Below are 12,165 nucleotides of genomic sequence, written 5' to 3'. Positions count from 1 at the left end.
GCGGCAAACAATTGTCCCCACAATGGTTTAATTATGCAAAGGCGGCGAAGTTAATTTGGCGATAGATACCTGGATATCCCTGTACGTCAGCAGCAGGTTGATGACGATGTCGACCGAAAGGCACTCCACGTTGTCCAGCCGATGTTGGATTCGGCTCAGCTCGGCGGCCAGCTCCATGCCGGTGTACAACTCCCGAGCTTTACGGATCTCATTCAGGATCGTCTCACGAAAATACTGACTGTGAGAGGAGAAAAACACGAGAAAAAACATAAATTTGCATCATCTTAATGATAAAGTAATATATCATCTACCTCAATTGCCCTTATTTAAAGTCATTTAAATACTGTATAATCTTTCTATTAGAAAAAAACTAATCAACACCAACTGCATTGTTTTGGTAGTTTAGCTTCTCCTTGAGGGGAAATTCTAACATGACTGGAGTTTTAATTCATTTCCTTACTTCACTTCTGACTAATTTTTGTCTTTTTCATTTGAATCATTTGATAAATGTTTCAATATTGCAGTGAAGTATTGATGGAGGTAAATAGGACCAATTTACTCAAGCTTGGCTTGTTGGTTATAGAGGAAACAGTGAAATCAAGACCATTAATGAACTGAAAACAGATTTCTTTAGAAAAAAAACAACTGTGAATATTCTCGGCTCTTTGGCATTCTTAAAAAACACAAAATGTTGTTTCTCTCTTTCCCATTGTTATAATATTGCCTTTTTTAACTTCTTTTCTAATTGAGTAAGGTATGCATCGGAGAGTGCCCTGTCTATGTGTATAATATGTCCCCTTTAGTGTTCATATCAACCTGGATTTGGCAATATTGACACCGACTAATGTATTATTCTTATTTATAAAGCTGGTGTCAGCCCATTAGCAGACACATATCAGTGTAAAGAAATAGTTATTTGAGAATGAACACTGTTAGTTGATAGCACGAGTATTAGAAAGCCAGGTCAGACTGTCTAGGAAAGTGGTGATGTCAATGCTGTCAAGGCAGAATACTTGGCAGGTTATTATATATAGCTATTATAAATAGCAGTCATGCCCCTTCACACAATGTACAGTATGCGTTCCTGTACAAAGGAAGGCTGAGCTGACACCTCTCTGCTGTGTTCACTGGTTTTAACTTCATGGAGACAAACGCTTCAACAAACTGCACGTTTTTTTTTCCTTCTCTGCCTGTAAAAAACCTGAGTCACTAACTGGCTGTTGCTTCACCCGCTGGCAGCAGAGCCTAAAATATTACTGAGGCGGTGTAGATGATTGTTTTGTTGTCGTTTAAAAAATAAAATAAAAAAGTAGACCCACGCTAGTCAAAGTTCAGGCATGCACTATATAAAAAATAATTAAAGCATGTAAAAAAACAGGAAGCGTGGGGTAAAAAAAAAAGGCCTGTTCTGATGAAAATAAGCCACAATGCGGCCCAAATTTTGCTTCACAGAAAGAAGACCTAATTTATTTTTTATGAATTTATCTCTGACACAGTTTGCATTTAAACAACTTGTGTTTCTTTCAGTAGTTACCTGAAAATTTAAGGTGATGAAGATTTTAGGGTAATTACCTTCCTTATCCTCATGACTATTAATCTCAAATGCAGAATGTATTATTATAATTTTTCTTATATGGTATTATACTGGAAGTTCCTCTTTCATTGTATAGATTCCTGTGGTTCCTACACAGATGACAGTAAACATGAACTTGAACCTCACTGGTCTCAATGGTGAACAGATCCAATTGAGACTTTTATAATCTCTGAGGTGACATTAAAACATCCAACAGAGAAGAAGAACTATACTTACTGGGAGTTGGCCTGTGACACTTTGAGCACCTGAATGAAGCGGTCCAGCAGGGGCATGCAGATGGGCCCCAGGAGCATCTCGAAGCTGGGCTGCATCAGCTCGGTCAGGCCCTTCATCAGGCTGCTCTCGCAGGAGTACACCTTGTTGTGTGGTGTCACCATGTACGGGATGAAGGTGTAGTTGGCTGAGCATGTCTGTTGGCAGAAGAGACACAGTCAAAAATAACTATCATGAACTATATTCATGAAGTTATTTAGAAGCAGCTCTATCAAAGTTGTAGTTTGTCTTAAAGGATGTGTGTATTCAAAGCCTGATATATCTTACTTCTCTGTGCTGTTGAACTTTGTTTTTGTACAAAAACTATTAAAAACACACCAGTGAGTCACACTGTTGCATTGAGTGACATGTGACTTTGCCACAAAGATTTTGGTTTGTTTAGAAACGGCTCCAAAGACTAATAACAGCAATCATGTTTTTAGGAGAGCTTAGCGAGAGAGTTTACTTATCATAAAACAAGCAATGAAACACAGACCAGCATTCCTGCACATGCACAGATGCCGCTGCTTTGCAAAGAACTTCTCTCCGGAGACTGAAGACGTGACTGCTGTTATTTGTTTTCGAAGCCATTTCTAGCCAAACTAACATCACTGTAATCTTTGCGATGAAGGAACATCCAGTGCAACAGTGTGGCTCACTAATGTGTTTTCAATAGTTTATGGATAACAATGAAGGTCTATGGCGCAGAGGGATAAGACATATCAGGCTTTTGATACACATACACAATACTTGAAATGTGCAATTCATTGTTGGTTTGACACTGCACATGAGATTTGTTACCAGCTACATCCTTTAATAACCAAATACTCTTTCATATGGTACATACAAACCTCTTGTTAAGCCCACCTTCTGTTAAAATAATCTAAATGATGCAACTTCAATTCTTTACAGCTCACTTCATAGACACTGTACAGTAAAACATTACATTGTAAACTGAAGGAGGAAGCAGACTGCCTGGAGGAAGTCTGAGCTGTTTCCCCTGTTTGAGACAGTTTCAGGTAATATACATGAGGCATCGGCTCTGATCTGTGTCTACACAGACAATAGAGTTTGCAGCTTTGTGTTCACTCAACTGGTCTAAACAAGCAACAGCTGGGAGGAAATATGTGCATCAGTGGTGATAGACTCCATTAGGAGCTGCTTTCTTACATCCGCAACAACACTTACAGCGATGCACTTACACATTCCACTTATTCACGCAGCCTGGTGCTCATGAAAAAGCAGCTCCAGCAGAAACAGAAGCCTTGCCGCTCACCTGGTGCAGAGTTATTTGCTGCAGCTGTGGCATTCAGGAGTAATTTGTTTTTACGTGCGTTTCTGTTTCAACAGCAGTCGTGGCACTAAAACATTGCTTTTCTTTATTTACTTAGCTCTAATTCTTCACATCTGTGTTTTGTCTGGAGGTAGATTTCTATGCTCTGTATCTGTATTTGTTTTAACTTCACATTATTCTCCAGCAGCGGTCGTGATGCTCCTGCTGTGGTGGCCTGCCACTGCTGAATAAACTAAAGAGGAAACACGTGCGTGTGGTGTTTACAGACAGTAGAGAAGGAGAGAGAGAGAGAGAAAGAAAGGCAGGAAATCCACTATTGATATCCTCAAGAAACAGTTTGAGTCCTTCAAAGGAGAGCTATTCCCAGAATGTCAGACGTGCAGTGAAACCAACATGAGAGCATCTGAAGGCGGTTGGGCTGCTACCCAGCTGCATCCTGACAGCTTTAATATTCTGTCATGGTTTCAGCTTTTCAGCAGAGTCTTATGAGGAAAACACACTGCTGCTCTCAATAACCAACAGAAAAAGGAAGTGAAAGGAAGGTGCGGCATTGAAGCAATGAAAGGCATCCGCAGATAACTACTTCCTCCTGTGCAACAGTGGCTCATGACATCACCGGCTGCTGCAGTGGCGGTGTGTGCCTTTCAAAAATAAACCCATGACCCCTGTTACTGTTAGGTGTAACCAGACAGGTTGCAAAATCCTGATGCTATATTTAGCTCCTCTGTGTGTGTGTGTGATTCATACTGTCATGGGGATCACATGACAGACCTGTTGTCACAGGTGGCTGCAGGTCATCTGAAGCAAACCTCCGCTACTTGCTCACAGGTGATGCATTTTGGAGCTGCAAGCGAAATGCATGTGAAGCACCGGCTCACCGGGAATCTGTTGAATTGGGGCTGAGAATGAGTCAGTTATTCAGCCGGTGAGTCATCTGCTCTGTTAGCCTAGCTCAAGGTCCATCTGCCCATTTGCAGTTACAGCATGATTTGTATTAGCGCTGTATGCCTACTCGCTCACCTTCGCACAGACTACACATGCACACGCACGCACACACACACACACACGCACACACTCACACACTCACACACACACAGAGCTGACCACAAGTCAATGTTAGCATTTAATTTATACAACTGTTCCAGCAGTCATTAACCCATAGAGGAAGCAGTCGTGACTAATAAACACCCATGATCTCTTCCACACAGACCTAAAGCTCACAGATTTTGTGCTTGTGGGCTGTGATACAGAGGCAGTGGGTAGCTACACTGAGTGAATTTACACCAACACAGAGGAGAGAGGTAATGTGGATGCAATTACAGTAATTGGATATACCTCAACAGAGGCTAATTACCTGGATTTCCACTATCATGTTGGGTTGTTAAATGCACTTAAAAGACAATTAGCATCACATGCAGTAGAATAGAATCAAGTAAATGTGCACTTGCAGTGTTGTTTTTTTAAGCTGATGACAAATTAAATACATTTGCAGTAGCACAGAGGGTAGTTAAAGAGCAACTGGGTATTCATTAAGCTCCTTCCTTCAACAGTTTAAGCACAGTTTAGCAATCATAAGAAAGCACTGCAGGCTGGTCAAGCTTTGGATTTCTCCACATGTTAAAGTGGTGTTACTGTAGACAGAGCAGTTCTCAGTATCTAAAAAGAAGTGATGGCTTTTCTCTTTCTAGCTTTCCACCTATATTAACCTTACATGCAGTGCTATTTCAGTAGTCTTATAAGTTTATTGTAAGCTACGACGTGGATCTAATAAACTTGAGCAGTCACATTGTGAGCTGGTTATCCAAAATTGCTGACACTGTCAGAATTTTGCCCCAGGCTGTCTTTGTTCGCAAAACTGTGAAAACTGCCATATTTGAACCTCTCTCACAGTGCGATGTAGGATATTATACCAAGGATATTGCTATGTTTCTTTCAGGCTGGTCATTTTTAGTCTGGGACAACCTAGCAGCTCTGGCCTGCTCTTTATTAAAATTTGGGGGCATTTACACTTTAGCAGCCACTTGAAACTAACATTATCACAAATGGCGTAATGTTTGCCCAACCCAGTTAATCCTCATCCTAAAACCTTTTCTCTTAACATTAAAAATAAAACATAACTTGAACATACAAACAACTGTGTAAGCTAACAGTCACATCTGAGCATATTTCCTTATACTGTTGATCTTTTAGTATCATACCATTAAGGGCCTATACGTTTTCAACCAACTCACAGAGCTAACATTAGCTTAATTAGCTAGCTACGGCTAATAAAATCTGCTAATGAGATTTCATTCAGCTAAAAAAAAATGACAGTCACCAGCTAGAAATGGCAATGGCTGGAACTCAAGGACTGTTTTATTTAAAAATTACTAAACATTTAGAGTGTGAGACCTGCCACTATTATCACTGTAAAATACATGTGTGCCATGTAAAACAGAAATGAGTCATGACCAAAAATATTGCTACGTTGCTTACACATGGTCATTAAGAGTATTTAGAGTATTTGAGCTAACATTAGCTTAATTAGCTAGTTAAAGCTAAAAGAACTGACAGTTGCCAGCTAGAAATGAGAATTATGTGTTTGTCTATGTGAAATAAAGGACTGTTTGTTTCAAAATGAGTAATTACTAAATTACATTTTGAGTGTTAAATCTTCCACTGCTATCACTATAAACTGTGGAAGACAACCTTAGTGAATGTGAAAAGTAATAAAAAAAAAAAATTATATAATATTTTTTTATTAATCTTGGTGCATACAGGGAAAAACAGCAACATTGGCATCAAAGAGGATTGAAAATGAGAAAAAATGATCAAAAACTCTGCCAACATTGCCCTTCAAGTGCACTTCCACAGTGTTAGGAGCACATTGCATGCGGCATTGCAGAGGGCAGTTAAGTGCACTAATACAGGCAAGAAAGACAGAGAACAAAGACAGTAAGTGCACATAAGGGAGATCAGTAAGCTGGCACTCTCATACTGTGAGTGATAATCAGCTCACCTCACACAGTAAGAGTCAGTGTACGTTTCATGCAGCACGGGGCCGCCTCCTTCTACTCTGAAAAGCCACTTAGGAGACTTAAGCCTGGAAAATCTGCTCCTGAACCTGGACTCCTGAACGACAATCAGCCTGCTTCTGTGTTAATCACACTTTACTCTACTGTTGAATTAGTGTATTTTTCAATTAGCCGATCAACAGAAATTTAATTAACAACCATTTTGATAAGCTATGAATTTGCTAAAGGTCAATTATGAAGCAAAAATGCCAAATATTTCCTGCTCCCAGCTTCTAAAATGTGAGGATGTGCTGCTTTATGACATTGTAAATTGAGTTTTTTTGAGTTTTGGACTCATGGTCGAACAAAACCAGTAATCTGAAGACATTACCTTGGTCTCACAGAATATATATGTACACAGTGATCAGTGACACATAATGACAACATTATTGACTGGTTGTGCAACACTCCCAAAAGAATAGGAATTTAAATGTGTAGATTACAATCATGGTAGACCATAATGGAAATGTGCTGTGGCTTTGCTATAAATATGTGTGTATGAATACCCAATGTGTTTCAGAGCTCCGGTAAATGTATATTTCCAATTACATAAGGATGTGTCAGTAAAGAACATGATTTCCTTAGCTTTAAGGCAGGACGTTATTTGAATGCTGCAGTTTTTGCAAGTCAAATTCTTCCAAAACGCTTTATGCTTCATGCAGATCATGCTCATGCACTCTCTGTAACCCATGAAGCAGCTGTCATCTGAGAAAAAAAAACATCTTGATAACCACTATTCAAATGGTGTAGCAAATGCTTTCATGTTACATTTCTGTGAAACCAAACATTTATCGCTACGACTAAACAAAAGCTAGCTGCAGACAAGAAAACTGTTATAGAACCGAAAAGAGAAACATAAGGTGTTAGACATCGTGCACCCTGCAAGTTGTTAAAAAGCATATTTTTTGCACCGCATTATACGTGTGATGTGTGAGCAATGGGTGAGTAATGTGAGAAAAGGCAAAGGCGAGAGGGGAGAAAAAAGAGACTGCTTTGTGTACTTACAGTGTTCTTCTGGCAAATTATCTCCTGAAAGAAGAGAACAGAAAAATACATTTAAAGATTGGAGAGGAACATTTTCTCCTAGAGGCAATTTTAGTTCGGACACTGTGTTACTGAATTAAACAACACCATACATAAAACTGCTTGTAAGGACTGCTGATCCAACATCTTATTAATATTTCTGATAAAAACATGAGACACTGTAGCATACATTATGTAGTAACAGTTAGTGACCGTAATGCACTATTAAGTGTAGATATGCACCAATTAAAGAAGAGAAGAAGCTGATGTAAGCAGCAACTACATTTAGCAGATGTTTTATGGGGAAGAAGATGCATTTAACATTTTTGTTAGGGCCTGTGCAGTGTACCTTTAACTGTGCGTGGGTATATTAGTGTTATTACAAGTCAAAAGCACAGCTGTATGGCTGACTCTCCTTTCCTGTGTAATCAAAGTAACTTAAGGTTTCATGTCTCAGACAAAGAGCTTATGAGCTTGTTTTCTTTTTGTAACTTTCTGAAAAAGACATTTCAACAGTCATAAACACATCAGGCAGAGACTGTCTAGCTGTGAGGTATGAAAGGCGTGGTCTAAAAGCCTCTCTAAAAATGCCTTTTTTTCATGCTTAACATTTCAGCTGTTTCTGTTAATTTTAATATCTACAATCAATGCCTTCAATGTGAAACTGTCCAAATGTGTGTGCTGTTTTCCCATTTGTACTACAGTCGTAATGCCCTGCCTTCAAGTATTACCATTCAGGACAGGCCAAAAACAATGTAAAAAGTAAAAACACACTTTTTAAATTAAAGTGTAAATTAAAGTCAAATGAACATTGAAACATTGATTGTATTTGGTTGCTGACATTTTTTCTCCTGCTATTATTGGTCAGTAAGAGATCCCTTCCTAACATGTTTCCATTTTAAATGATGGAACCCACCGACCTTCTCTGCAAAAATGTGTTTGAATTTTTATCTTGTTATATGTGAATATGAATAAGTAGATATCTTTTTTCTATTAAATTCCCTGTGTTTCTTTAGATGGCGTGTTCTCGTTCAGCCTCATATTATCTTCACATAAACATTTTTGCACAGAACGGTTGATTTTGGCCTTCATCACTTCCATTAAAAATGCATTATGAAGTGAACTTTTAATGGCCAGTATAAACAGGAAGGATGTTACAGCGAGCTTAAGTTGTTTCAATGTTCATATGAGACTTGACTGTTGTTTTAAGACACTTGAAAAGTGTAAACCTGTGCTTTAGATGGGGTCATAGTGTTAAAGTCAATATTCTGCAACTGGAAACAGGTTCTTTTTGTCAAATGTTGACATGTGTTCTAACAATCTAGTAAAATTAGCCGCCTCAATTTCCCGTTTTGTAACTCTGATACCACCCAGACACCAATGTGATTCTCCTGTCATTTCACTCATCACACTCTAATGAGATCAAAGAAGAGCAGTCATGTTACCTAACTTTGTGTATATTGAATGGCACAAAGCGTTACTAATATTTGCCGCTCCCTGAGGAATAACAAAGCGATAATGGATGCTAGCAGAACATCAATTCCACATTAGTTTCAGTTTGTCGTGTCAGGACTGTGATGACTTTTAGGATGTGTTGCAATGTGAATCAATAGGAGTGATTTCCCAGTGTTGAGTCTGAGCTTAATTTAAAAAAGAACTACAAAACATTTGACACAAGTAAGTGAAGAAGAAAATCTTACACTTTTATCCTTTAAATCAGTTGCAAATAAACTGCTTTGCTTGTATAGTGAGACTATCTTATCAGAAATAAAAGAAAGGCCACTGTGAAAAGAAGCATGACTGGCTTGAGTACACTAAGAACACAATGGCTACTTTAAGGTCTTTTTTTTTTTTTTTTTTTTTTTTTAAAAGAGCACCGGTATTTAAAGAAAAGCCCTGACGTTTAAAACGGCAGCCTTTGAAACAATTTAGCAGCTTGATAGAGATCAGAGGAAACCACCAGAGAGAAGCGGCCTTTTCAGGCAAGGGGAGGTGCAGCTGGGCGGACGGGTGTGCACCACAACGGACCACAGGAAGGGCAAAAAAAAAGCCAAAAACCCTGGCACAGTATGTTTGGGTTAGAGCAGGACCTTAAGCCTTTTTCACGCTATTAAAAAAAGAATTAGTTTTATAATTTTTATGGCCTGTTTATCTTGACTTTTGTGTTAATCTGCACAGTGGACAAACAAACCTCTCCTGACAGGCTGGACTACATGCCGACTAAACAGTGGATCACTGTCGCCTCTCTCTACGAAAACTACCAAAAATAAAGGCTCCAGTGTTCCTCTGCAACAAGTCGCCTACAGCAGGAGTTTTTTAATGTGTTCAGCTCAGGCCTCAGATTGTGTGAACTACGCCTTGTCTGGTACACAGCTACAAGACTCACACTGTTGTAAAATGCTGACCCGGGCAAAAGCTGTCTCTAACAGATTTTTTTCATATGGATACAGTTTTGTTACTCTCTGCTGTAAACTGCAAGGACACACTAGTGATTCAACTTACAGTGGTAGCACTTCATGGTTTTACATAACATTATGTAAATGAATGCATCATCCCACTCTTAACATTCTCTGGACTCATATAATGGAGCACAGAGATTCATTACAAGCTACAAGGTCTTCACTCGTCACTCCGCACTGTGTACTCGAGCTGGTTGGCCCTCTTTGATTTCTCAGAGACTCCTCTGTTGGCATTGTTTTATACATAAAACCATTCTAGGGCTATCACCAGCATATCCATGTGTGGACATGAAAAGGAATTTTGAAACAATGATGCTTTCTTTTACTGACTGTACCCACAGTCTGGTTTATGTTGCTCAGTCACAGTTACAGTCAAAGTTTCTCAAGTCAGATTTAAAGCTTTGCTGCATCATCATCTTTCTTCCAATGTCAGGGTTAGGGTCACTAGTACTCTGTATAGTGTGGTATAGTAAATGGTAAATTTGTATTTATATAGCGCCTTTCTCAAAATACTTTTACACTGTCGACATTCACCCATTCACACACACTGAAAGCAGAGGCTGCTGTGCAAAGTGCCAACCTGCTCATTGGGAGATCTAATCTAATACTCCTTCACACACACCCACACAGTGATGGCACAGCCTTTGGGAACAGTTTAGGGTTCGGTATCTTGCCAAAGGGCAATTCGACAATTGGCGAGGAGGAGCCAAGAATCGAACCACTGGTCTTTTGATCAGTGGATAACCTGCTCTACCTCCTGAGCCACAGCCTCCCGGATGGGACTAGTATGTTTTAAGGTTGTCTTCTATTGTACTTTTACTCATGGTTTTATTATCTTATTTTGACTAATGAAAGGTTGTGATAGATCTGTCTGTATTACTTGTTTTTTTATGTTGTCTGTCTGATACTTTATGTTGCAGCCTGTCTTGGCCAGGACTGGGATGTGGTAACCTAAAAAACATTGGTACTGGTACAATACTTGTCTCTTTTGCCCGAAAAAACGACTTAATCAATTAATCATTAAAATAGTTGTCAATTACAAATCAGTTAATTGATGATTCATTTTAGCTCTAGATTTAACTCTTCATGTTTTGGCACAGATAAGAACTAGCTGCTAACAGGCATTAAAGTCAAGAATCCTTCTTTGTACTCTTAAAGCTGAATTTCTGTCAAGGACATAAAGGATACAAATTCTTTATGGCAATCACAATGTGCAGCTTCTTACTTCAAATCTGCTACCTGTTCTTTTGTGGCTTTACAATATCACTGCTCAGTACATGTACATCTAGACTGATGTACACACTGACGAAATCACACGCCACTAGTCAAGTGTCGTCAGTTCTTAGGAGTGCTGTTGTGAGCATAAAGCACACGAGGACTAGTTGCTCCTCAGGTCTCTCCTGAAAGGAACAAGACTTGATTGTGTCTTGCCCTTTTTTTCCCTTTAAATATACGCTTGGAGTTGGGCTGTATTCCTTATTCATCACCTATATTAACCCTGCCCTGTGACAGCAAACATTTTTGTTGGCTCTTACTCTTATGAAGCAGGTGAGGTTTCCAAGTAGAGTAATGCAAAAATGACCCCGCCCAAGCATCAGTGGATTTTTAGAAACTGTCTGAAAATACAGACAAGTTGTATGACTGTGTTGCCTTTTAATAGCCTTGTTTGCATTATAGTCTTGTTCAGATGTAATATTGATGTCGTCTCCTGCCAGCAGACAAATGAGACAAGCTTATCTTTTATTCATCAGCCAACCTGTGCCGTCTCCGTGTCTACACTGAGTTGTACCTTGTGTGCATAAAGTAAGAGCACTGAACAACCTTTTATTCCCTGCTCAGGATTATGAGGGTTTATAGTAAGATCAGACTTTGAGTAAATTTCAACAAATCAGATATAGTTCCTCTTTCTCAGACAGAGATTAAGACTAGTCTTGGACTAAAGACAAGATTCTGTGAAAATACCCATTGAGAAACAAGTCTTGTCTTGGACCAGACTTAATCCCTGCAATCAACCCATGATGTCATATTATTCACACAGCACAAGCATGTCAGTCTTGGGTTGAATGTTTAATGACATGGGAGATGTCAGTGCATTCAGGATTGGGACGATATCACTGATAGAAATGCGTCATAGATATGAAAGTAACAAGTGCTTGTTAAGCAGAGGTTGGTCTACCTGAGGATTAAGGTGTACTTTCCCTTTCCGCCTTACACGTCAGGAAAGCGAAATCTAACTTGCTCTCAATCAGGGAGCCAGCATCCTGATGCGCAGATACTAGCTACTCATCCCGAGAACAAAACCCTCCTGATATTTCGCATCACTGCTCAGAGCCGCAGAGCTTTAAATCCCTCATATCCTGTCCTCTGCCTACTTGGCTGTAATGAAAATGTAAGGCTATTTTCCAAAGCTCGTGTTGAAGCAAAGGGTTGATGATGAACCTCCTCTGAGGCCAGCAACAAGTACATGCTTCCTGGTTGAATTTGCATGTG

General features: G+C 39.3%; 1 protein-coding gene across 2 annotated transcripts in view; it reads right to left on the bottom strand.

The window, feature by feature from the left end:
- The window catches only part of map3k5 (mitogen-activated protein kinase kinase kinase 5), a 75,082-nt gene that overhangs the window by 43,047 nt on the left and 19,870 nt on the right, over positions 1-12,165 (bottom strand). For both annotated transcript variants that reach the window (XM_062437226.1, XM_062437227.1), the window contains exons 3-5: positions 7,199-7,222; positions 1,811-2,004; positions 70-238 (exon numbers count right to left, since the gene is read on the bottom strand). In XM_062437226.1, coding sequence (XP_062293210.1) covers positions 70-238; positions 1,811-2,004; positions 7,199-7,222 — 387 coding nt within the window. The remainder of the gene's footprint in view (positions 1-69; positions 239-1,810; positions 2,005-7,198; positions 7,223-12,165) is intronic.

The sequence above is a fragment of the Scomber scombrus genome, chromosome 17, assembly GCF_963691925.1.
Source record: "Scomber scombrus chromosome 17, fScoSco1.1, whole genome shotgun sequence".
Taxonomy (NCBI): domain Eukaryota; kingdom Metazoa; phylum Chordata; class Actinopteri; order Scombriformes; family Scombridae; genus Scomber; species Scomber scombrus.
Note: the sequence above shows the minus strand (reverse complement) of the source record. Positions and strands in the feature narration are given on the sequence as shown.